Here is a 26,405-nt window from a genome sequence, read left to right on the forward strand (position 1 = left end):
AAACAGAAAATTAACAAGGAAACACAAACTTTAAATGATACAATAGACCAGTTAGACCTAATTGATATCTATAGGACATTTCATCCCAAAACAATGAATTTCACCTTTTTCTCAAGTGCACATGGAACCTTCTTCAGGATAGATCACATCCTGGGCCATAAATCTAGCCTTGGTAAATTCAAAAAAATTGAAATCATTCCAAGCATCTTCTCTGACCACAATGCAGTAAGATTAGATCTCAATTACAGAAGAAAAACTATTAAAAATTCCAACATATGGAGGCTAAACAACACGCTGCTGAATAACCAACAAATCACAGAAGAAATCAAAAAGAAATCAAAATTTGCATAGAAACAAATGAAAATGAAAACACAACAACCCCAAACCTGTGGGACACTGTAAAAGCAGTCCTAAGGGGAAAGTTCATAGCAATACAGGCATACCTCAAGAAACAAGAAAAAAGTCAAATAAATAACCTAACTCTACACCTAAAGCAACTAGAAAAGGAAGAAATGAAGAACCCCAGGGTTAGTAGAAGGAAAGAAATCTTAAAAATTAGGGCAGAAATAAATGCAAAAGAAACAAAAGAGACCATAGCAAAAATCAACAAAGCCAAAAGCTGGTTCTTTGACAGGATAAATAAAACTGACAAACCATTAGCCAGACTCATCAAGAAACAAAGGGAGAAAAATCAAATCAATAAAATTAGAAATGAAAATGGAGAGATCACAACAGACAACACAGAAATACAAAGGATCATAAGAGACTACTATCAACAATTATATGCCAATAAAATGGACAACATGGAAGAAATGGACAAATTCTTAGAAAAGTAAACTTTCCAAAACTGGACCAGGAAGAAATAGAAAATCTTAACAGACCCATCACAAGCACGGAAATTGAAACTGTAATCAAAAATCTTCCAGCAAACTCAAGCCCAGGTCCAGAGAGCTTCACAGCTGAATTCTACCAAAAATTTAGAGAAGAGCTCACACCTATCCTACTCAAACTCTTCCAGAAAATTGCAGAGGAAGGTAAACTTCTAAACTCATTCTATGAGGCCACCATCACCCTAATACCAAAACCTGACAAAGATCCCACAAAAAAAGAAAACTACAGGCCAATATCACTGATGAACATGGATGCAAAAATTCTTAACAAAATTCTAGCAATCAGAATCCAACAACACATTAAAAAGATCATACACCATGACCAAGTGGGCTTTATCCCAGGGATGCAAGGATTCTTCAATATCCTCAAATCAATCAATGTAATACACCACATTAACAAATTGAAAAATAAAAACCATATGATTATCTCAATAGATGCAGAGAAAGCCTTTGACAAAATTCAACATCCATTTATGATAAAAACTCTCCAGAAAGCAGGAATAGAAGGAACATACCTCAACATAATAAAAGCTATATATGACAAACCCACAGCAAACATTATCCTCAATGGTGAAAAATTGAAAGCATTTCCTCTAAAGTCAGGAACAAGACAAGGGTGCCCACTTTCACCATTACTATTCAACATAGTTTTGGAAGTTTTGGCCACAGCAATCAGAGCAGAAAAAGAAATAAAAGGAATCCAAATTGGAAAAGAAGAAGTAAAACTCTCACTGTTTGCAGATGACATGATCCTCTACATAGAAAACCCTAAAGACTCCACCAGAAAATTACTAGAACTAATCAATGACCATAGTTAAGTTGCAGGATATAAAATCAACACCCAGAAATCCCTTGCATTCCTATACACTCATAATGAGAAAACAGAAAGAGAAATTAAGGAAACAATTCCATTCACCATTGCAACAGAAAGCATAAAATACTTAGGAATATATCTACCTAAAGAAACTAAAGACCTATATATAGAAAACTATAAAACACTGGTGAAAGAAATGAAAGAGGACACTAATAGATGGAGAAATATACCATGTTCATAGATTGGAAGAATCAATATAGTGAAAATGAGTATACTACCCAAAGCAATTTATAGATTCAATGCAATCCCTATCAAGCTACCAACAGTATTCTTCACAGAGCTAGAACAAATAATCTCACAATTTGTATGGAAATACAATAAACCTCGAATAGCCAAAGCAATCTTGAGAAAGAAGAATGGAACTGCAGGAATCAACCTACCTGACTTCAGGCTCTACTACAAAGCCACAGTCATCAAGACAGTATGGTACTGGCACAAAGACAGAAATATAGATCAATGAAACAAAATAGAAAGCCCAGAGATAAATCCACGCACATATGGACACCTTATCTTTGGCAAAGGAGGCAAAAATATACAATGGATTAAAGACAATCTCTTTAACAAGTGGTGCTGGGAAAACTGGTCAACCACTTGTAAAAGAATGAAACTAGAGCACTTTCTAACACCATACACAAAAATAAACTCAAAATGGATTAAAGATCTAAATGTAAGACCAGAAACTATAAAACTCCTAGAGGAGAACATAGGCAAAACACTCTCCGACATACATCACAGCAGGATCCTCTATGACCCACCTCCCAGAATATTGGAAATAAAAGCAAAAATAAACAAATGGGACCTAATTAAACTTAAAAGCTTCTGTACAACAAAGGAAACTATTAGCAAGGTGAAAAGACAGCCTTCAGAATGGGAGAAAATAATAGCAAATGAAGCAACTGACAAACAACTAATCTCTAAAATACACAAGCAACTCCTACAGCTCAACTCCAGAAAAATAAATGACCCAATCAAAAAACGGGCCAAAGAACTAAATAGACATTTCTCCAAAGAAGACATACAGATGGCTAACAAACAGATGAAAAGATGCTCAACATCACTCATTATCAGAGAAATGCAAATCAAAACCACTATGAGGTACCATTTCACACCAGTCAGAATGGCTGCGATCCAAAAGTCTACAAGCAATAAATGCTGGAGAGGGTGTGGAGAAAAGGGAACCCTCTTAAACTGTTGGTGGGAATGCAAACTAGTACAGCCACTATGGAGAACAGTGTGGAGATTCCTTAAAAACCTGGAAATAGAACTGCCTTATGATCCAGCAATCCCACTGCTGGGTATACACACTGAGGAAACCAGAACTGAAAGAGACACGTGTACCCCAGTGTTCATCGCAGCACTGTTTATAATAGCCAGGACATGGAAGCAACCTAGATGTCCATCAGCAGATGAATGGATAAGAAAGCTATGGTACATATACACAATGGAGTATTACTCAGCCAATAAAAAGAATACATTTGAATCAGTTCTAATGAGGTGGATGAAAGTGGAGCCTATTATAGAGAGTGAAGTAAGCCAGAAAGAAAAACACCAATACAGTATACTAACGCATATATATGGAATTTAGAAAGATGGTAACAATAACCCTGTGTACGAGACAGCAAAAGAGACACTGATGTGTAGAACAGTCTTATGGACTCTGTGGGAGAGGGAGAGGGTGGGAAGATTTGGGAGAATGGCATTGAAACATGTAAAATATCATGTATGAAACGAGTTGCCAGTCCAGGTTCGATGCACGATACTGGATGCTTGGGGCTGGTGCACTGGGACGACCCAGAGGGATGGAATGGGGAGGGAGGAGGGAGGAGGGTTCAGGATGGGGAACACATGTATACCTGTGGCGGATTCATTTTGATATTTGGCAAAACTAATACAATTATGTAAAGTTTAAAAATAAAATAAAATTAAAAAAAAAACAGATGACAGTCTAAAAAAAATAAAATAAATAAAAATAAAAATAAAATAAAATTTAAAAAAACAATTAAAAATAAATAAATAAATAACTATACCTCAAAAAAAAAAGAATCCCATGGACAGAGGAGCCTGGCAGGCTACGGTCCATGGAATCGCAAAGAGTCAGACACGACTGAGCACTAACACACACACACACACACACCTATTCTGGACACACCCTGGCCAAACTGAGTGTCCTGTCGGGTCTTAAAGGGAAAGATTACTCAGACCTTCTTTTTCCCTCATGTTGTAGGGGTGCTGAGGCTCTGCTCCACCCTCACACTAGAAACCCTCCTCCTTCCAGAGACTGGGGGGGAGTGGGCACAGACCCCAGGGCAGCCCCTGCCTGGGGTATCAGGATTGGAACCACAGAGGTCAGGATGGATTCAGTTCCCTAAGAAGCTGACCCCCTTTTCTTCCTCCGTCGCCTGTGAAGACTCCTCTGTAAAGAGGGCAGGCTTTTCACAATTTAATTTCCTTTTCATACTGAGATAGGAGGTAGATGGACCCCATCAGGGTAAAGTGATTGGAGATACATTCCCTATGGACCAAAATGCCAAGACTAGAGTAGCAAGACTATTAAGGTAGGAGGCTGGCCCTGCATATTTCTCATTCTCAAAGTCAGGAGATCTCCCTGACCACACATGAGCAGAAAAGCTCCTTGGAAGTCAAAAGGGAGTGATGCTAACCGACGCCAGGCTACCCATAGGCCTCTTCGGAAGAATCCGTCCTGTGTAAGAGATGCATGCACATATGGGAGGATCCAGAGATATATCAAACAGGGACTCGGAACCAGGCAAACCAAAATGATTGGCCAAAGGAAATCCCGAAGAAATGTCCCATAAAAGTAATTCAAACTGCCACGAGGGTGTGACTCAGTGACTCTCCCTGACTTTGCCCGTGTTTCTATCCACACGTACTGTACTCTTTTTCCTCATAATAAATACTTGACCTGTTTCACATCTGTCTTTGTGGAAATTCTTTTCTGCAAAGCTGAAGGGCCAGGGCCCTGGTCACTGACCACTGGCCTACTGGCTAGGACCTGTGCTCTCACCACCGGGACCCGGCCTCAACCTCTGGCTGGGAACCCAACCACCTCTGCTCTAAGCCACTGCAGGCCAAGGCCACCCGAGATCAATACCATTAATGTAGTGCCTTTGTTGGAAGAATCTTTATTATAAAGTAACAGGAAAGCTGCCTATGGCATTTCCTCCCACTTGCCAGATCTTTAACAAATCAGTTCGAACTGCAAAAGAGTGGAGGAATTTAGAGACCCATTCAGGGGGTACACTGTTCTTTAGACTAGAAAACATACACGGGTTAGGGTGTATGAAAATTTAAAAATCGTTTTGCTTCTTGGTTACAGAGTCATACTCTAGTTTTGCCAATCGACCAAGATGTATCCACGTAGACTTCTAGAAGGAAAAGAAGTAAAAGACATGGGGGGAGAGAAAGCCACCCCAGGAGAAGGGGAGGCAGGACTGGAACCCACACAACTCTGCTGTGAAGATGGCAAAGGTCATAGTGAAGCAGAAGCACCAGATGGACACTCATCAATCCCCTTCCCCGTTTCAGAGCGTCCATGCTGGTCACCAGAGGAAGGGCGCACCCGTGGGGAGCAGCTGCCCCAGGAGGAAGGAGAAGCCCATGACAGGCGTGAAGCTGGGGCCTGAGGAGAGGCTCATTGTAATTCTCGTGCTTTTTAACCTTGTTTGCTGAATAGTTAAACAGATCTGGAGTTTGATGGGCTGGTTTGGTGTGTCTGTTTTTCTCAGTTTCTGTCTTAGTTCTTCATTCTCTAGAAATATATGACCACTGACCCCTAGAACAATGACCTGCTGATCTGGAAAATGTAAGGGCCACACCCAAGTTTAAAAGCCAGCAAGGTGCCTCATGGTTAATGCAAACGTCTCCAAAAATAGCAGCACAGGGTTCCTCCAGCGAGCAGCCTGCAACCCTTTCCTGCTCCCCTCCTTGTATAAATCCTGACTGAATCTTGCAGGGGTGGGAGCTGGCTCTCTTGCACAGTGATCCACCTTCTCCCCTTTTGGCCTGCTGCCTTAACAGAAGGCTCCTTTTTTTCCCTCCATCGCTTGTCTTTCAGTATTGGTATCTTCAGAAACCAAAAGTCAAGCCTAAGCTGGGGTACAATGCTGGGTATCCAAGCAGCAGTCAGGTCCCCGGTGCTCAGGCCCCTCCATCTCCCCCTGGGATGAGGAGGGGGCTGAGGCTGGGAAGGTTGGGGAGGATCTATAGGTATGTTGCTAGAACTACAACATAAGAATTGCAACAGCTACGGAACTTACTAGATTCCGGAACTTGCCCTGTCCCTCCCCAGCCCTTGCTCACAGCCTGCTTTTGCTTTCTGTTGAGAGAAGGAAACTGGCCTCTGAATGAGCAGCGGAGCTGTTGACTGAGTGAGTACAGGGTGTGCCCCCAGGAGCCCCTCCCCACCCATTTGGACATAATTTTTGCCCTTTGGAACTTTGGGGTCATTTTGGACCCACATGAGTGGGACATGGCTTGTTTACGACTCTGTACCAGCCTCTCCCTGAGTGAGAATGGGTTTGTTTGTTTGAAATCTGTTCTGGGTGAGAGAGTGAAGCGAAGTGGGAGGTCTACATCCATCCCTTCTAGAAGTCTATTGGGATGACTCTTGGCAGATTGGCAAACCTAGAGGCATGACCCTATAACCAAGAAAAAGGGGATTTTTAAATTATAATACAGCCTGGTCTATGTATGTTTTCGATTCTGAAGAATCGTGGCCCCTGAATGGTTCTCTATATTACTCCACCATTTTGCAGTTAGAATTGATTTGTTAACGATCTGGTAAGTGGGAGGATAGTCTATGTGCGGGTCTTCCTGTTACTCCACAATAAGATTTCTTCCAATAAGGGCACTAAATTAATGGTAAAAAGAAACTAAACTATGAAAAGCCTGTGTCCTTGACAGACTAGTCTGCAGGCAAGGGAGGGAGAAGGGGTCAGCTTCTTAGGGAACTGAATACACCCTGACCTCTGTGATTCCAGTCCTGATGCCCCAGGCAGGGGCTACCACGGGGTCTGCACCAACCACTCCCCCCGCATTCTGTGGAAGGAGGAGGAGATCTAGTGTGGGGGCGGGCACAGCCTGAGTGCCCCCAGAGCAGGAAGAAGAAAGGGAGTCTGAAGTAGTCTCTCCCTTTAAGACCCGGATTGGGTAGAGAGGCAGGAAAGGGTAGATTTCCACTGAGACAATTTCCTGCAGTAGGTCTGAGTATTAAGAGGACAAACAGTTGACTATTATCGGACTTATACTCTGTTTTCCACCTCAGACCTACTAAACTGGATTAATTACCAATCCTCTATACACAGATGATCTCAGAGAAGGCGATGGCAGCCCACTCCAGTACTCTTGCCTGGAAAATCCCATGGACGGAGGAGCCTGGTGGGCTGCAGTCCATGGGGTCACTAAGAGTCAGACACGACTGAGCGACTTCACTTTCACTTTTCACTTTCATGCATTGGAGAAGGAAATGGCAACCCACTCCAGTGTTCTTGCCTGGAGAATCCCAGGGACGGGGGAGCCTGGTGGGCTGCCGTCTCTGGGTCGCAGAGTCAGACACGGCTGAAGCGACTTAGCAGCAGCAGCAGTAGCAGCAGCAGCATACACAGATGATCTACAAAAAATGGTGGAAACGTTCATTAGTATTTTTTTTAACCCACCGCCCAACACTGGCTGATGCACAGACATGGGTGATGATTGTGTTCACAGCAGATGAGTGGCACCTTGTTCTGGACAAAGCCCAACTCTTGTCACTCGGTATTTGGCTTCTTGAGGGATAAGCAGACAAGCCTGAGTTGGGTAACACGGCCATAGGCCAAGGGGCCTCGAGAAGCTAAAAGAGGCAAAGACGGGCCCTCCCCTGGGGCATCAGAGACAGAGATGCCCTGCTGACACCTTGTTTCAAAAGGCCGATCTCCAGAACTGTGAGAGAATATGTTCCTGCTGTTTTAAGCCATCTGGCTTGTAATAATTGGCTGCAGTAGCCCTAGAAGACCAAGATGAATTTCTAGAAATGTAAAATGTATTTTTGTCATATTTTTTAAGTTTCCAGAAAAGATTCCAGACCTCCTGCTCCAGAGCATGATGGTCACATGGATCCCAGGACTCCCTGTCATATCCTGTGTCCCCCAGTGTCTGAGACTCACAGGGGAGGGTCCACTGATGCCCAAGGAGCCAGGAGGGAAGGAAATAAGTAAAGGGGCTGGAAAGGACTTGGTCCCTGGAGAGGACCAGCGGCCCCTGTCTGGGGTGGTGGAAAGCAAGATGCTCTGGGAAGACATGGTCTCATGTTTACAAAACAGGAAAAAAGATACAGAAACGCCCTACAAACATGTATGCATGTATGTACACACATGTCTACATATGATTTCACAGCATTTGAAATGTACTGAAGGCTGAGGTTGACGTTGAGGACATGGATGCTCCCTGGATGGAGGGGTGGACGCTCCTGTGAGCAGGCAGGAAGCCTGGCCAGGCCGAAGACGGGAAACCAGTCACAGATGACATTATCATAGTCCTGCTTTATGTCAATTATACATGAGAATAAGAGAAATATAGAAAATACTAAACAGAGATGAGGATGGAAAACAATATAAAGAAAAGAGGCTAGCAGCTGCTTATCTCCAGCAACCCCACTGCCAAGGGAACCAAACCAGGTGACACTGTATCTCCTGAGGCTTGAAAAGGAGCTGTAATCCGAATTTTCATGTGAAATTAAAACAATGTACAGCCACCAAACACTGAGGGAAGAAATAGTAATGCTAGTGATTCTACATCATTTTTTCATGAAAACACTGTGATGGAAACTGAACACATAGAGTCCACCTGCAGCGCAAACTGGTTTGCAGCCCCTGATCTGCAGCAAATCAAGCTGCATGTGCTGATGTCCAGAGCCAGGGCCTTCTGGGTCCTCCGTGAGGGGGGCGGGGAGGTACTGGCACAGATTGAGGGTTCCATGTGACGGGTTCTGATGAACCCATCACATGCTTTTATTCATTTAATTGACACAAAGTAGGTATAGAGACATTGAACAGAAGGGGAAACTGAGGTTCTATTGAGTAGCTTGCCTGATCATCCAGCTATGAAGGCTCTACTCCTTGTCACTCTGAGTGTCCATCCCATCTCACCCTTCTCTGCCCTTCTGCAACCTCCTCCTTCCTTCCTCTGTTCTGGCCATGACCTTCCCAGCTCACTGTCTTCCAGTCCACATGCCTGGCTGCCGGGCAGGCAGGGCTCAGCCACATCGGCTGTGCTCTGAAGGGGGCACCACATCCAGGCTCACAGATTAGAGTGGAGGAGGGTCTGCTGGAAGACTCAGACAAACTTCCACTTCCTGCTTTCCAGGGCACAGGCCTGACCCAGGGTCACACAGTTGGAAACCCATGCCTCCTCTTCTCCATATCCTCTCTCTGATGCATTCAATGGATTCAAAGCATTCAAGTTGTCTCTTATCTTAGGTGGAATTTCAGGGTGAATTCAAGTAATTAAACTGGGATCAAACTGGGGTACAGAGAGCATGACACTCCCTCCCTCCCTCACCCCAGTGCCCCTTCCCCACCCTGGCAGTGCCCACTAGGAGGCCAGCAGGCTCCAGGGCTCCCCTGCAATGGGGCTCAAGGAGCTTTGTGAGTCCAGGGAGGTTCTCAGGTTTGCTCTCTGTTTCTCTTTCCAGCCTCAGCTTGTCCCAGGATTTATCAGCAAAAGTAACAAGGCCCCTGATGGCAGGAAGCTGGCTGGGGCTCAGGCTGCTGGCCCTTCAGCCCTGGGGGCCTCTCAGCAAATAGTGCCTTGGATACAGGGCGGCTGTCCCTGCAGAAGGGGGGTGGGGGATGGGAGGGGCCTCACTCCCCCCAATACTGGACGCTGGAGGAGGCCTTGTGTGAGCAGGACTGCAGCCCTGGCTGGTGGGACTGTCTTGGGCAGGTGACCTGGGCAATTCCGTGGTCTCCAGGGTCCCTGCCACTCTGGCCACGTGTCCCTGTCACAGCCCTGAAACCCCTTTAGGCCCCTGTTCTCCTGTCTCAGTTCCAGTCCCAGCCCCTCCTCCATGGGAAGGTTGGCTCCATGCCTGCATCCCTTCTGGGTCAGAAGACCCCTACTGGGCTGCCTCAGGGCCCCTGGGACCCTGGAATCCCCCCAGTCATCTCCACTCTGCCCCCCCCATCCCCACCCCAGTCCCGGGCACATCCTCAGGGCTGGCCCCTCCCAGGGGTCCTGCAGGGGCCTCCTCTCTCAGATTCTGCCCTTAAAAGGATTAGATTTGCACGTGGATGGCTGCTTTGGAGCTTAAAAAGCTGGCATTTTAACATTTCGTTCCTTGGTTCCTCCATGACGCTCCACCTTGGAATCAGGCTAGGTTGGGGTCCCCTGACCCAATGCAAAAGAGTCACATGTGAAGGCAAAATTGGGGAGGGGAGTCACAATAGTCCCTACTTCCCATTTCATCCTGTCCCCACGGCCTTGCTCTCACCGCATGGCTCCTCCCTGTTCACTTCTGAAGCTGCCCTCCCCCGGGTGGGGCTGTGTCCCCTCACATGGCAGCTTCTTCTAGTGATGGCTGCAGGGAGGAGAGGCCAGGATTCAGGTATTTTCAGGTTGCTGTGGAAGGAGGCTCTGGCCCTGAAGGTGTGTTCTAGGCTTTGGTCCTGGGCTCCACCTAAGGGGATTTCTGCCATGTGTGCTGTAGAGCAAAGAGTTCATGCCCACGGCTTTGGTATATTTATCTGGGGTTCCAACTTCATGGTCATGCCACCTTAGGGAAGGACTTAATTCCCCTACCTTAGTTTTCTCATCTGTAAAATAGGGTTAGTCAAAAGGACACTCCATAGTCCCTTTTCTGAAACCCTTGGGTCAGATATTCTCTAGAATTCAGAATTTTCAGCTCCCTACAGGTGACATAGTACATCTACTCTACATGACATCACACCCCACTGGGGTCTGAAAGCACCTTGTAATCATACACATTAGTGTTTCAGGAACTGAACTTTTGAACAGTTACATTAAGTAAAATTTAAAAAGATCATAATTTGTCTCATGTTTCTTTGGGTCGAATTTTGTTACCAAACAATTTTTTAAATATTCATTTTCAATTTTGAGAGACTTGAAGGGTTGGGATTAAAGATAAGGACCGTCCGTCTCTGTGTTTCCATAAATAATGGCCAGCTTAGAGAAATCCACAATGTTCATGGTTTGAGGCTAGACCACAACCAGCTGGAAGCTTTGGGATAAGACAAGTCTCCTGACAAGGCCAAGGGTGATGGGTGGGGAGAACCATTTGGAGCGGCTGTGCTCTTACCCGAGTGTCTGAGCCATTAGTTCCAACTCCACAGGTCCTGAGCCTCAGCCCTCACAGGGCCCTGAGCCTTTTCCAGGCATCTGACACAATCCACCTCCGGAACTGGATCTTTCTCTGGTGGGTCCTCAGGGAAGACCACTGCTGTACTGGTGACCGTGACCTGCCTGACCATCACAGCACCATGCCCACCCGGTCGACATCCCCAGACGATGATCTCGTGTTTGGCGTGTGCTGCTGCCTCCGCCTGCCGCAGCTCTTCTCCACCTGCGTGGCCTTCTCGCTCGTGGCTGACATGGGCATTTGGAGAGGGGCCATAGGTAACTGGTCCATGTCCTTCTGGTGCATCTGTTTCGCCATGACCCTCATCATCTGCATAGTCGATTTAAGCAGGGCCGATTCTGAATTTCCTTTCTTCTGGTGCAACATCTCTGTCACCTACGCCTGCTACGCTGCCCTCATCTGCCTCTCGGCCTCCATCATCTACTCCATCACCTATGTCCAGTTCGTGCCTTATGGTCCTTACAGGGACCGGGCCATTGCCGCCACTGCTTTCTCCTGCATTGCATCTGTGCTGTATGTCATAGAGGTGGCCGGGATATGGGACTGTTATGAGCTCCAGGAGACCTTCTTCTATGTGCACACCATGCGAGCCCTGCTGAAGGTGCTGGAGACCTTCGTGGCCGGTGTCATCTTTGCCTTCCTCAGCAACACCTCCCTGTACCTGCACCAGCCGGCCCTGGAGTGGTGTGTGGCCGTGTACTCCATCTGCTTCATCCTGGCAGCTGTGGTCCTCCTGCTGGACCTGGCTGAATGGAAATACATGCTGCCCAGGCCCTTCTCCATTTTCCAGCTAGTGCTCAGCCTGCTCTCTGTCCTCCTCTATATCAGTGCTCTGGTCCTCTGGCCACTCTACCAGTTCAGCGAGGAGTTCGGCGGGCAGCCCCAGAGGTCCAGTGATGAGGACTGCATGGAAGAGCTCACCTATGACATGTGCACCTGGGACCAGCGCCTGGCTGTGGCCGTCCTGACAGCCGTCAACCTGCTGGTTTACATGGCCGACCTGGGGTACTGGGCTCGCCAGGTCTCTGTAGGGACTGAGGACCAGCCCAGGGACTCACAGGAGGTATCCTCACCGAACTCTAACATCCTCTGATGCCCTCTTCCTGGCTCGCTCTCTCCCTCCTCACATCCTTCCCCATGCATCTCGCTCTCTTTTCTGTTCCCTTCCCTCCTGCTGCTCTGTCTCCTTCCTGGTTTCTTTGGTTGTTCAATTTCTGTCTTGTCTCTTTCTCTTGCTTCTCTCATTTTTCCTTCATTTTCTGCTTTTTGGCCCTATTCTGATCGTCCTTAGTTTTCTTGTCTCCTGTGTCCTGACCACCTCTCCCCATTTTCCTTCTTCTGATCCATCAGGACCTCAGACTCCTTCCTTCTCTGCCCACCACCTCCTAAGATGCTGACTCCACAGCACACAGCCCTCTGTGCAGCTGATCACACGCTGGGCCTCCGGAGGGGCCTCATTGCCAAAGCGTGTCTGTGCCCCCGGCAGTGCCTCACTGGTGTGGCTGGGGAGTTTAGGGGATGTGGGCAGATAGGAAGGCATTGGGCTTTTTTCTCCCAATGGAGCAACTGTATAGTGCACCTCCCCTTTAAGTTAAAAAAAACCTCTGAAGGTCAATAATCTCTAGTGGGTGAGATTCTTGCATGAGATACTCTGGGTTCCTGGGCCCCACTTGGTGCTCAGTCCTCCAAGAGATTGGCTCCAGAATTTTTGCAGGCTCACTAAACATCCATTGCTTAGAGGGCATCTTGGAGGAAGCCAGGGGTAAATGCCTTCCATCCCAACTACTCTCTGGGGAATCCAAAAAAAAAAAAAAAAGCTGGTGAGGAACCCCAGGGTCTTGAAGACACCTGTCTGCAGTGTTGGTGAGGGGCAGCGATGTGGTCCCCCTGACTCAGTGATCAAAACAGCAGATCCTGCCTCTACAGGGAGAACATGGACACTGCCAACCTCTCTGGGTGTTTTGTTTTGATTTTCCTTTTTTTCCTTCTGTTCTGGGGGCCAAAAATTACTGAGTGACTCTGTTCTTCAAGAGAAAGTTTCAAATTTTCTTGGGCGGGTGGTTTGTAGGGGGTGGGGGTTGCTGCTTCCATTGTCAAAGGAACTGTATTGTTGGGTGTGAGGGGACACATGCGTGTGTTTTTCTGTGTCAGTTGCTTTTTGATGTTGCTTCCTGCTTCTCTGGGACTCAGGCCTAAATTGAACTATATAAATGTGCACAATTTAAAAAGATTTTCTGGAGCTTCTTATTTCTATCAGCACTGCTATCAATCATAGAGAATGGTTTTTTCTATTCTCCCACGTCCATAATAACCTTTTCAACCTCAATATAAACATGAAAGAAAAGAAAGAAAACAAAACAAATTCCTCCACTCTACTTGCCGCAAATCTGCCTAGAGCTCAGAGGAGTCCCAATCAATTCCCACCCTCACCCAAACAGAGGTCTCTGGGAGCCCCTCCCACTGACTCTCCACCCAGGCCTGGACTAGAGCCTGGGGGTGTGGCCCAGCCTGTGACACTAGATGTTGGCCCCCACCCCAGTGCCCAGGATCCTGTCCCCTAGCTCTTAAAGGGGCCGTGACAGCATCTGGATGCCTCGCTATAAAGGTGTGTGCTGTGTGCATGCTCAGTGCACTGTGTACCTGTGTGTGTGCCCTTGTGCTCCCCTGCACTGAGATCAGCAGGCCTTTACAGTAACTGGTGGCTGTGAAGGTCCCACAAGTCTCCTGTTGTCAATTACAAAGCCTCAGAGCCCAGCATCCTGGCGTCACCAGGACCAGAGGGGCCAGGCAAACAGAGCTGCGGGGGAGGGGAGGGGAAGGACCCCCTCTGCTGCCCCTCACTCCTGAGTGGGATGAAGCGTGTGATCTTCACCCATTGGTAGGGAGGTGGAGGGGGAGGGCTCCCAGAAGGTCATCCTAATGAAGAATAATCTTAAGAGGGAATGAAATAAAATTCTCATTTTAAGGCAAGAGAAGAAAAATTTGCAAATAAAATGTTTCTCTGCCCATTTGGGCCTCTTCTTTCCTTGCTAGTGTGCATTGTGCATTAATCTGACCTCCTTAAGAGCAGAAATATCTGCTCCACCATAGACATCAATTTTTCTAGCCCAAGCCAGGGAACTTCTTAGAAGATAACACTGCTTACTTACTTACGACCTTACTGGGGTCACTAGATGTATTGCTTGTGTTCTGCCCATTTTACAAGATTCTTGTTTCTTGATTCAATGATGAAAAAAATAAGATAACTAGGCTACTTGAACCTGCCTGCAATGCAGGAGACCCTGGTTCGATGCCTATGGCGGGAAGATCCCTTGGAGAAGGGATAGGCTACCCACTCCTGTACTCTTGGGCTTCCCTGGTGGCTCAGTCAGTAAAGAATCTGCCTGCAATGCGGGAGACCTGGGTTCGATCTCTGGGTTGGGAAGATCCCCTGGAGGAGGGCATGGCAAACCACTCCAGTATTCTTGCCTGGAGAATCCCCATGGACAGAGGAGCCTCGAGAGCTGCAGTCCATGAGGTCTCAAAGAGTTGGACACAACTGAGCAACTAAGCATACATTAGCACTAGCTACTTGAAATGAAATATATAGTTCTTTAAGATCCATAATTGTAGTAGTGTGATTCTAGATATGAGAAGAAGCAACAAGTGGAAACCATCTCCTGGAACTGAGAGACTTGTAAGACTTGTAAGACAGGTGGTCCAGAGTCTTTTAGCTACTGTTGCCAGGACAGAGTGAGTAATAGCATGTGAGTGGCCTATCAGTGAAATCCCCATCTGACCTGGGAATGAGCATTCCTAGCACCCTGGGAGAAATTGGTGTAAAGTGTCTCCTAAACCTTGGCTGAAATTAAGACAGAAATAAAGGGAATTGTGTAATAAAGAATGTTACCCACTACCCAGTTCTACAAGAATCAAGCCAGGACTTCCTTGGTGGTCCAGTGCCTAAGAGTCTGCACTCCCAATGCAGGGGTCCTGGGTTTGATCCCTGGTTGGGCAACTAGATCCCACATACTGCAATTAGGACCCAGCCTAGCCACATACATAAATAAAATATATGCTTTTGAAAAAGAGAAACAAGTCATTAGCCACTGCAGTCGCTGATCTACAATCCACCCTGGAAGGAATTCAGAGTGAAAATCAGGATAAAGTACTTCTCTGGGACAAGTGTGAGAACCAGACCTCAGATAGTTAGATATTTTCAGAAGAATTTTTTTATGAGCCCAGTTTTTTTGCATCTTCCCATATTCAGAAAAGCACTAAAGCCATTACCCAAGATATCTGGTCCTCATGAAGAGAGGTAACCTATACCAAGCTGTGTGTCCCCAAATCACATACATCCTGCCCTCCTTCTTACTTCTCCAGGACAGGTCTCAGAGCTTCCTGAGAGACTGTCTCCCCAGTTACACTTCTCAGATTGGCTCCAATAAAACTTCTATTTCTTTCTTAAGTTGACTTGATTAATTTTTCATTGACAAACACATTGATACACCCAAGTTTTTGTGCAGGAGTATCATATTCTTATATTTCCTGAATCAAATGGAACACAGCCCTGGGACCTCACTTCCCAGGAGAATGGAAATGCCTCTCTGCTTTAGTAAAAGAATTGCCCAGGGTGGGCCCACCTGAGGGGCTCACTGTCCAAGCCTGTGGTTCATGAGGGTGGCTGCTCCATCCCTCCTGTTGGGGGGTTAAGTGTCATTTGTCACAATTCCAAGACTGGTCCTATCCCCTCACTGTGGAGCTCAAAAGAGAGTGTAAAGGTCCTCTGCTTAGTCCAACCCTCTCATCATAGAGGAGGAGCAGCTGGACCCCAGGGAGGGGCAGGACGTGTCCAGAGTGACCCTGTGTGTGGCAGAGTCAGAGTCAGGACCAGGTGTCCTGTCCCCAAGCCGGCTGTCTGTCCACAGCCCCACGCTGCTTGTGACAAGTGTAGCCGCAGCATCCTCCAGGCTGGGATTCTGCCCCGTCCACCCTCATTCTGCATAAACCTGCCCCGTCCCCCCGAGAAGGGCACTCACTGCTGCTGAGTCAGTTTCCTCATCTGCTAGATGGGAGAGGGGTGCCAGGACCCTGGTCCTTCCCAACGCCGCCTTTCCCTGATCTTTTCTGCTGGGAGTATAAAGGGTCTGATCCGAAATAGTAGAAGAGGAAATGGAAACCCAGAGTGAGAAAGAGGTAGACCGGGGTCCACAGCTGGGTCCACAGTCACATGTGGTCCTGCCTCCAGTCAAGTGGCCCCAGAGCCCTGGTCTGGTCTCCCTGGAGATGAACCATGAGTTGCATGGAGAGCAGAGCCCAAGAGATCTGGTTTCTGGTTTCAGTTCTGCCACAGGATAACTCATGAGCATGGATGAGTCTCATCACTGACCTGAGCTCGTTTCCCATTTATAAAATAGGAAAATTAGGCTAAAATCATGGTTTTTAAGCTATGTCCTCTGGAGACCTTGGTTTCTAGTGAGATGGTGGGGTTGCAAGTAGGGTGTTGGCCCACCCCGCATTTTCTCGAACCAGAGCAATCTGGCTTGAATCAAACTCCCGCTCAAGATCGCATTTGAAAATAAGACTGGAAAGATTGGAGGTGATTCATATGCTCATCTTTAGGGTGGTGGTTAATAAACTATGGTGTAGACAGAAGAAGGAATACTAAACAGCTGGGAAAAATGCGGATGCTCTCAAATAATGATAAGGAAATATCTCCAGTGTATACAGAGTAAAAACAGAAAGATATATAGTATGCTATTTTAAAATGTATAATAGGGAGAGAAATGCAAATAAAAATGAAGATATCTATATGATTGGTTTGCTTCAAGAAACACAGAAAGGACCCCCATGAGTTCAGTGGAAAAGATGACTGGTCTTAATCAGGAAGAGGAACGGAAGAGAGAGTAGATGGAGCCACAGTTAGAAGTGAGGTTTCTCAATATATGGCTTTTAAAAGAATATTTTTATTTTGAACCATGTAAATATATTATTTTTTCAAGAAAATAAAATTTAAGTTTGAAAACTATACCAACTGGAGAAGAAGGGTCAGGGGAGGGATAGTTGGCAGATGGTTTCCATGTTCCCTTCAACTCTGATGGACAGTCTGGGGGAGGAGCTGAGAGATGCCCACACAAGCCTGTCTCCAAAGGCAGAGGGAAGGGAGGTGCCTTGGGTCCAGAGGTCTGGGGAGAGGGAGCTGTGGCCCCCAAGCCCACCTGCTATGACCAGGACTCCCCCAGCCCTTTAGCACACATAGTTGATGGAGAAGCCCCATGGCGCCCAAGTCTCAGGCCCTACCCTTGCTCCCTGCCTGGCCTGGGCTCTCTGTCTCCTGAGGCAGTGGCCAGAGGCTCCCTCCTCAGCCGGCCAGCCAGAGCCTCCTCCAGGCATCGTGACTCCAGCTGACGCCCCCACTCCCCAAGACTGGCCTGAGCCACATCCAGATCAGAGCCCGGAGCACAGATGTTCCCGTTCTCTGGCTCTGGAGCAGCTTCTTGGAATAATCATGGAGATAGCCTTCCCTAATTTACCTGTGAGTGAAGAGAAGAGGATTTCTTCTCTCCTGGGGCATCAGGCACCTGGTTATTTGCCCTGGGAACCAGTCAAGGATGCCAATCCTGGCCCTTGTCTCTGTGTTTGTCTCCTGTCTCAAGATGGCTGTAGGGAGGCAGATGAGCTGAGGAGAAGGCAGTGTCTAAGGTCTCCACGCTCTCTCTGGCATTTTCTGGCTGGCTCGTCAACAGGAAGTGGTCTGGCTGAGATGAGGGCACTGCTGCAGGACCTCTGCTTGGGGCATTGCAGTTAGATCAGGACAAACAGGAGCCCGGAGATTATTTCTGGACCCAAGAGAAGAAGGAAGGGGCTCAGCCTTTCCTGAGGTTCTAGTACATGCTGAGTTTTGCAGGAAGCCAGACTTGAATTCCAGGCTCTGACGAGGAGTAACTGTGTAACCTTGAGCAAAAGATATAATGTAGTTTTTGGGCCTCAGTTCAACATCTATAAAATGGGAATGACAATAAATATATCTCTGAAGATGAAACAGAAATAAGTCACCTAGTCAGAGTGTTGTTGCCGCACAAATGGCTACTCCATTCCTCTTGGGTCTCAGGTACAATGCCAAATCCAGGGCGAGTTTGAGATCTTGAACCAAGTATCCAGGCTCAAATCCCAGCTCTGCCACGTCCTATCTGTGTGATCTTGGCCAGTTGACCTTTCTGTGCCTGTGAAAATGGGGACACAGAGTGCATAGTTCAGGGGCTGCAGGGAGGAACAAATGAATCCACAGCAGAGCTCGACCTGCAGTGAGCGCAACACGTGTGACCTCTTGTAACTGTTGTGTCCACCACAGCCTCGCTGCAGCCCAAGTCCTCAGGGCCCCTTTCTCAGCCGACAGAACCTGTGAGCTGTAATCTGAGGTCTCTTTTGGAGCCAGGCTAGGCTGGTGAGATTCTTTTCTGAATCTGCTTCTGACCAGAGGTTGGGAGGTGATGACGGGAGCTCCGTTCAAGCCCATCTCCTCACCCCCAGTCCAACCAGCATCTGTTTCCATAAATCCCTCCAGTGCTTTGTCTGGAAGAAGAGTGAGCTTCCTCAGGCAACAAAGTTCTCAGAAACCATCCATTTGGGCAGCTCATGGAGTGGGGCTCCCTCTGGGCATCCTCCCCTCCCTACATTGACCCTGACAAACCTTAGGACAAATGACGCCCTCTCAGCACTACAGCCAAGGGAAGGCACTCCCCTGGTCCCAGCTGCAGCCTGCTTGCCCCTCGGGCTCCCAGCTGCCCACCGCTGCCCGCAGCACGCCATCCCTCAGGCCAGCAGGTGACTGCAGTGGTCCACGTCCCTGCTGAGCCAGGGCCAGCTGCCCATCAGCCCAGACACTGCCCCCAGGAACGCTCTCGTTGCTAGGCTGGGGCCACTCCTTATGCTAATCCCTAAGAAGAAAGAGCTTGTGTTTCTTTCTGGTGCTTCAGGCGGAAGGAGGGATTCCAGAATATTCTGTTCCCAGACCCTGCAGAGGCTGGCAGAGACCCAGATCCCTCCATCATCTCAACCTCTGTCCTCCACCACAGGACCCTGGCATGCCTGCTTTCTCCTCTTCCCGCTCCACAAATTTGTTTTAAGCTTTGTTCTTGGTGTCAAGAAGTTGCTCCTTATAGGCATGTATGGAAACAGGGTTCTGCATCATCAAGCAAATAGGGGGACAGAGTCCCCAGTCCATTTGTAGGAAGCTGTTATTTTTTTTGCTGAAACAGGCCTGATATGTTATGTGTATATTATTATGACCTATTGTAAAATAGAATGCAAAACTCTACATTCAGCTTCAAGTAAACTCTGAGGCTTCAAACATAAACACTACAATATAGATGCACCAGGTAGAGCATTTCCCTCTTTCACTCATGACTATATTCCCAGCACTGAACTGGGCTGACACAGCAGTATTTGTTGAATGAATATGACTTTATAATATAGGCTTATGAATATTACCTGACAGCCTCATGATCCAGGTTGAACCTCCTGACCAGGTTACATTCTGTCTTTAGTGGAAATGTTACAGAATCACTAGATTTTGTGTTATCTCATTTAATCTCCTAACAACATCATGGTCATGTATAATGGACATCTCCATGAAGGAGAATCACTGAGAGTGTGAACTCCCCCCTATGTTAGAGGATGTCCCCGCCATGTGAGTTTTGGGGAAACACTGGGCCTGAACCTCAATAAGAAAGATAAAAGGGCAGGTAAATAACCTGATACACCTGGGCTTGGACACACACCTAAGGAGCAGGTGACAGAGACAGGTCAGATCATTTCCTTCTGCGGGGCCTGCAGTAGCGTCCCGTGTGTGCTTCCAATGACCATGGCGCCTGGACCAGCTGCCCTTGGCTGTGCCCTGGCTGCCTAGCTCCTGCCTTCCTGGTCTGAGCCTATTTCTGAGCCTGGTCCCACCCTAGTAATTCTCTAAACTACCCAGCAGCTCTCTAGTACAGTTGTTCTCTGCTGAAGTTGCCAGAGATGTTCTCTGCAGGTCTAATCAAGAGCCCATCATACCTAAAAGCAGGTGCTAATTATTTCTATTTTCTGGATGATGAAACTGAGCTTAGAATAGCATTGACTGAGCACAGCACTGCCATGTTCCAGGCTGAGCTCTGGTCTCAGTTCAGGGTTGGGGGATGTGTAGACATGTCAGTGGAAAGGCCCTGAGATGACCAAGAGGAACTGGGAGAAGTTCTCAGTGGCTGGAGGGAGGGAGGCAAAGAGGCAAGAGAGGTAGAAAGAGGTGTGAGCTTGCAGGGCTTTGGAGGTGATATTTTGGAATGTGCGTTTGACCTGAGGGAGCAAAGAGAAGCCTGAAAACTTCTCTTAGTTAAGTTCACTCCAAAGCAGACATTGAGGTAAAGAATGGAAACAGTCATTAGCAGGAAGCTTATGGCAGGAGAGCAAGTGAGGGGATGGATGGATCTGGACCAGGTGGTGACTCGAGATGAAGAAGAGAGAGGATGGATTCACACATATTTTGTGAAGGCATCTGTGAAGGTGCTGCCATTGACTGAATGAGAAAGATGAGAAAGGATCAGTGTGTTTTGGGGGTGGGAGGTTCAAAAGGTGGGATTGGACATGTTGAGTGTGAGGTGCCATGCATGATTCAGAGGGAGAACTCGGGAGGTAATTGAGCACTCAGGAGGTAACTCTACTCTAGCACTCAGCAGAGATTAGCTCTGGAGGCAGGAATTGCGACGTTGTCATCATTCAGCCTATTTACTTCATTCAGCATCTTCTTAAATGTCACATCCATGGAGCAGTCTTATCTACTCCCCACATTCCAATAACTGCCTCTTCACCTGTTTTCCCCTTGTCATTATATTTATTACCAGATAACATGCTATTATATATTGGTTTGCATATTATCCATCTAGATAAGTAGGATTCGTGAGGGAAGAAACTATTGGTTCCATTCTCTGCTCTCAGTCCAGTGCCTAGAACACTTAAAGCCATCTGACTGGATAAGGACTAGAAGGTGCACAGAGAAGAGGTGGTCGAGGCTGGAGCCCTGAGGACCTGAGACCCTCAGACAATGGGACAGGAGGAGGAGGAGGGAGAAAAGGACGGATGGGAGGCTGAGGAGCAGGGGGACCATCACTCCAGAGAATGGTTCCTGGTGAATTGCGGGCAGACAGCCATTTCTTAATAAACTTCCTCCCTCTAGAAGCACAGGAGCCGGGCCTCAGGTGCAGGTGGAGGAACAGCACGTGTATCTGGAGGGGCCTCAAGGAAACAAGGAGGCAGGAGCCCAGGCTGCATCCCTGATGCTCTGGCTGGTTCCCCCTTTCTTAGCCTCCCTTCCCAGAGCACACTCAGTGGGTGGTGCCCAGAGGGAGGGGCAGGGCGCTGGGAGCACCTGGGACGGAGCCTGAGATGTTAAGAGAGCAGAAGGGAGAGGTGAGGTTACAGCTGTCCCTGGGGCATCAAGTGTCAGTAATCATGGCCCCTCCCCTCATCAAGACCAGTTGAATGTTTGCTCTCAAATATTTCATAAATCTGCCCTTGCCCTCCACCCCTGAAGTGTCTTTGCTCAAGGCCCATCATCCCATATGTGGACTGTACAATCAGCCTCCAAACTGGCCGCCCAGCTTCTTGGCCAGCCTCATTCCCATTTTCCTCCTACAGCCAGAGTGTCAGTTCCAGAGTGGGCCTCTGATGGATCAGCCCCTCCTTAGAGAATGTCAGCGAGGCCTCATCACTTACAGCTAAGATCCTACTTGTATCTCTGGTGTCCAGGTCCATCTACACTGGGCCCTGTCTGTTGCTCCTGCAACCCCTCCCTTCCTCCCCCCTCACCTGTTGCGCTCACGTGAGACCCAGGAACTGCCCACATCAGATTACTTCCCAGAAGTGTCACTCTGGAAGCAATCAGAGATGGAGTGGTTGGAATCAAGGAAGACCTCCTGGAGGTGGTGATTAAAAGTCAAGTCTTAAAGGACATATAAAAAGGTTAACAAAGCAAATAAGTGAGGAAGAGTTTTGGGTTATATGATTTGCTTGAGGATCTCATGAAGTTTCAATGGCAGAGTGGATGTGACTGCTGCTTGTGTGTGGGAGGAGGGAGAAGAGAGAATTGACCCTGGCCAACTGGAGGCTGGTCTATATGCCCACTTGGGTCAGGAATAAGGTTTGGGGTGGCAGAAAGTAACGAGTTGGAGCTGAGACACTTCCCTAAAGCCATGACCACATTGTTCACAACCTCAGAGGTAGAGTAGACAAGGAAAACCATGCCCTTCAGCAAGAGGAAAGGTCAAGGCTAATACCCACCTTGACAGGAGTTTTGGATTTTTTTTTAAGTCTCCACAAGAGAAGCAAAATCTAAGTCTTCATTTCCGTTGAAATGGGCCCAAATGTACATGACCTCTGAGGGCAAACAATGCCAACCTGGAAATTAACACAATTAGCACCCAACAGGTGTTTGGCCTGGAGGGTCCTGAGCAGAAGCAAATGTAGTTATTCTGGGTGAAGCTTCCAACAAAGGTGTCAGGACCCTCCCAGAAAAGCGAGTCCTGTAAAAGGCGGGGGTGGGGGGTGGGTCACAGTTTAATGACAAAGTACGTGAGGGATCAACCTGCTGTGAGTCCCAGGAACTCCAGTGAATCCACACCAACATGAAATACTCAGCAAACCGGTACACTTTGATAAACAAATACACTAATGATAAACACATGAGAAAAAGACACCGTGGAAAAAAAGACAAGAAGATAGGAGAGAGAAATGTAGTGGGTTGAAGAGGGTCCTCCTGAAGCTCATGTCTACTCAGAACCTCAGAACGTGGCCTTATATAGAAGCATGGTGATGCAAACAACTTAACTAAAGATTTGGGGATGGAAATCATCCTGGATGGAGGGTGGGACCACAGTCCAGTGACTGGTGTCTTTACGAGAGAAAGGACGCAGAGATTTACCCACACAGAGTTGAGAGAAGATGAGCTCATGAAGACAGAGGTGGAGTTAAGCGGGGGCTGCAAGATAAGGGGTCTCCAGAAGCTAAAGGAGGCAAGGATGGACCCTCTTGGAGTATCACAGGCAGCACAGCCCTGCTGAAACCTTGATTTCAGACTTCTGACCTCCAGAACTATGAGAGAATAAATCTCTCTTGTATTAAACCACCAAGCTCATGGTAACCTTATGCAACAGCCCTAAGAAATAAAAATAAATAAAGAATTGGAAAATATAGTCTCTCATATTTTTATAAATTACCAGAAAAGTTAGCTGACCTACTCTAGAGCATGGTAGTCACTTGGATCCCAGTTCCCCTTGTTATTTCCTGTGTCCACCAGTGTCTGAGACTCACAGGGGAGGGTCCACTGATCTGGAGAAGGGGAGTCAGTTCAAATGCCCACAGGAGCCAGGAGGGAAGGAAATAAGTAAAGGGAATGGAGAGGACTAGGGCCTCTGGAGAAGACTAGGGCCCTTGGAGAGGACCAGTTGCACCTTTCGGGGGTGGTGGAAAAGAAGGAGGCCCTGTGCATAACACACTCTCAAGTGTATAAAATAGAAAAACAATACGGATATGCTCTACAAACATGTGCATTTATGTACACACATGTCTACGTATTTCAGAACATGTGAAATGTGTTGAAGATTGTACATGAGGTTGAGGACACAGATGCTCCCTGGATGGAGGGGTGGACGTTCCTGTGAGCAGGCAGGAAGCCTGGTCATACCCAAGAGAAGAAATCAGGACATGTGAGGTGATCATAGACTTGCTTTATGTCAATTACACAGGAGAATAAGAGAAATATAGAAAACTACATGAAGATATGAATGGAAAACAATATAGAGAGCATAGCCACATCAGCTCCAGCTCCCCCAGCCCCTCAAATAGACTTGCTTTATGTCAATTACACAGGAGAATAAGAGAAATATAGAAAACTACATGAAGATATGAATGGAAAACAACATAGAGAGCATAGCCACATCAGCTCCAGCTCCCTCATCCCCTCAAGGACACACAGTCCGGTGACACCAGACCTCCTGAGGCTTCCAAAGGAGCTGGGAGTCTGAATTTTTCATGCAAAATTAAAACATTGCCGCTTCCAAACACTTAGGGAAAGAAATAGTGATTCTATATCATTTCTTCATAAAAATACTGTGATGGAAAACTGAACACATCAAGAGTCCACCTGCAGTGCAAACTGGTTTGCAGCCCCTGATCTGCAGCAAATCAAGCTGCATGTGCTGATGTCCAGAGGGGGCCAGGGCCTTCTGGGTCCTCTGTGAGGGGGGCGGGGAGGGGAACAGGTAGGGGGCATGGATTGAGAGTGCCCTGTCAGAGACCCTCTGAGGAGCCCTTCACGTGCTTTTATTCATTTAATTGATACATAGTAGGTTATAAGCCCAGTGCACAGATGGGGAACCTGAGGCTCTGATGAGTAAATGGACAGGATCATCCAGTTATGAGATGTCTTATCCTTGTCACTCTGGTGTCCATCTTCCCTCTTCCTTCTCTGTCCTTCTGGCATCGCCTCCTTCTTTCCTCTGTCCCGGCCATGACCTTCCCAGCTCACTGTCTTCCAGTCCACACGCCTGGCTGCTGGGCAGGCAGGGCTTAGCCACATCCAGGCTGTGATCTCTCTGGGGCACCATGTCCAGGCTCACAGATTAGAGTGGAGGAGGGGCTGTAGGGAGACTCAGGCAAACCTCTTGCTTTCCAGGTGGGGGAACTGAGGCCCAGAGAGGGCACAGGCCTGACCCAGGGTCACACAGGGGGAACCTCATCCTCTCCTTCCCCAAGCCCTCCCTCTGTGCCATTAAATGGATCCAAAGAGATGGGAATACCAAACCACCTGACCTGCCTCTTGAGAAACCTATATGCAGGTCAGGAAGCAGCAGTTAGAACTGGACATGGAACAAAGGACTGGTTCCAAATAGGAAAAGGAGTACGTCAAGGCTGTATATTGTCACCCTGCTTATTTAACTTATATGCAGAGTACATCATGAGAAATGCTGGGCTGGAAGAAGCACAAGCTGGAATCAAGATTGCTGGGAGAAATATCAATAACCTCAGATATGCAGATGACACCACCCTTATGGCAGAAAGTGAAGAGGAACTCAAAAGCCTCTTGATGAAAGTGAAAGTGGAGAGTGAAAAAGTTGGCTTAAAGTTCAACATTCAGAAAACGAAGATCATGGCATCTGGTCCCATCACTTCATGGCAAATAGATGGGGAAATAGTGGAAACAGTGTCAGACTTTATTTTTTTGGGCTCCAAAATCACTGCAGATGGTGATTGCAGCCATGAAATTAAAAGACGCTTACTCCTTGGAAGGAAACTTATGACCAACCTAGACAGCATATTCAAAAGCAGAGACATTACTTTGCCAACAAAGGTCCGTCTAGTCAATGCTATGGTTTTTCCAGTGGTCATGTATGGATGTGAGAGTTGGACTGTGAAGAAAGCTGAGTGCCAAAGAATTGATGCTTTTGAACTGTGGTGTTGGAGAAGACTCTTGAGAGTCCCTTGGACTGCAAGGAGATCCAACCAGTCCATTCTAAAGGAGATCAGTCCTGGGTGTTCTTTGGAAGGACTGATGCTAAAGCTGAAACTCCAATACTTTGGCCACATCATGCGACGAGTTGACTCATTGGAAAAGACTGTGATGCTGGGAGGGATAGGGGGCAGGAGGAGAAGGGGACGACAGAGGATGAGATGGCTGGATGGCATCACCGACTCGATGGACGTGAGTTTGAGTGAACTCAGGGAGTTGGTGATGGACAGGGAGGCCTGGTGTGCTGCGATTCATGGGGTTGCAAAGAGTCGGACATGACTGAGCGAGTGAACTTAACTTAAAGTTGTCTTTTAGCCTTAGATGTAAATTGCAGGGTCATTTTGTTGAGGTAAGTTGGGAACAGCTTCAGGGACAGATACCCCCATCAGCCCTCATGCCAGTGCCCCTCCCCACCCCTGGCAGTGCCCACTGGGAGGCCCACAGGCTCCAGCGCTGCCCTGCAATTGGGGCTCAGGGAGCTTTGTGAGTCCAGGGAGGTTCTCAGGTTTGCTCTGTGTTTCTCTTTCCAGCCTCAGCCTGTCCCAGGGTTTATTATCAGCAAAGGTGACAAGGCCCCTGATGGTAGGAAGCTGGCTGGGGCTCAGGGTGCTGGCCCTTCCACCCTGGGGTCCTCTCAGCAAATAGTCTCTTGGAAACAGGGCAGCAGTCCCTGAGGAGGGGGCGGGCTGGGAGGGGCCTCACTCCCCCCACACACTGGACCCTGGAGGAGCCCCTGTGTGAGCAGGACTGCAG

General features: G+C 47.7%; 1 protein-coding gene across 8 annotated transcripts in view; it reads left to right on the plus strand.

The window, feature by feature from the left end:
* Positions 1 to 26,405, plus strand: part of LOC102406542 (myeloid-associated differentiation marker) — a 109,619-nt gene that overhangs the window by 71,674 nt on the left and 11,540 nt on the right. For 5 of the 8 annotated variants that reach the window (XM_045163689.1, XM_044932888.2, XM_045163690.1 and 2 more), the window contains one exon: positions 11,109 to 13,364. In XM_045163689.1, coding sequence (XP_045019624.1) covers positions 11,109 to 12,227 — 1,119 coding nt within the window. In that variant the 3' untranslated portion in view covers positions 12,228 to 13,364. Of the gene's footprint in view, positions 1 to 5,660; positions 6,153 to 11,108; positions 13,365 to 26,405 lie in introns of those variants that run through there. The other 3 variants (XM_045163694.1, XR_006640320.1, XR_006640321.1) reach the window with 3 other exon arrangements.

This window comes from Bubalus bubalis, chromosome 20, assembly GCF_019923935.1.
Source record: "Bubalus bubalis isolate 160015118507 breed Murrah chromosome 20, NDDB_SH_1, whole genome shotgun sequence".
Lineage (NCBI taxonomy): Eukaryota > Metazoa > Chordata > Mammalia > Artiodactyla > Bovidae > Bubalus > Bubalus bubalis.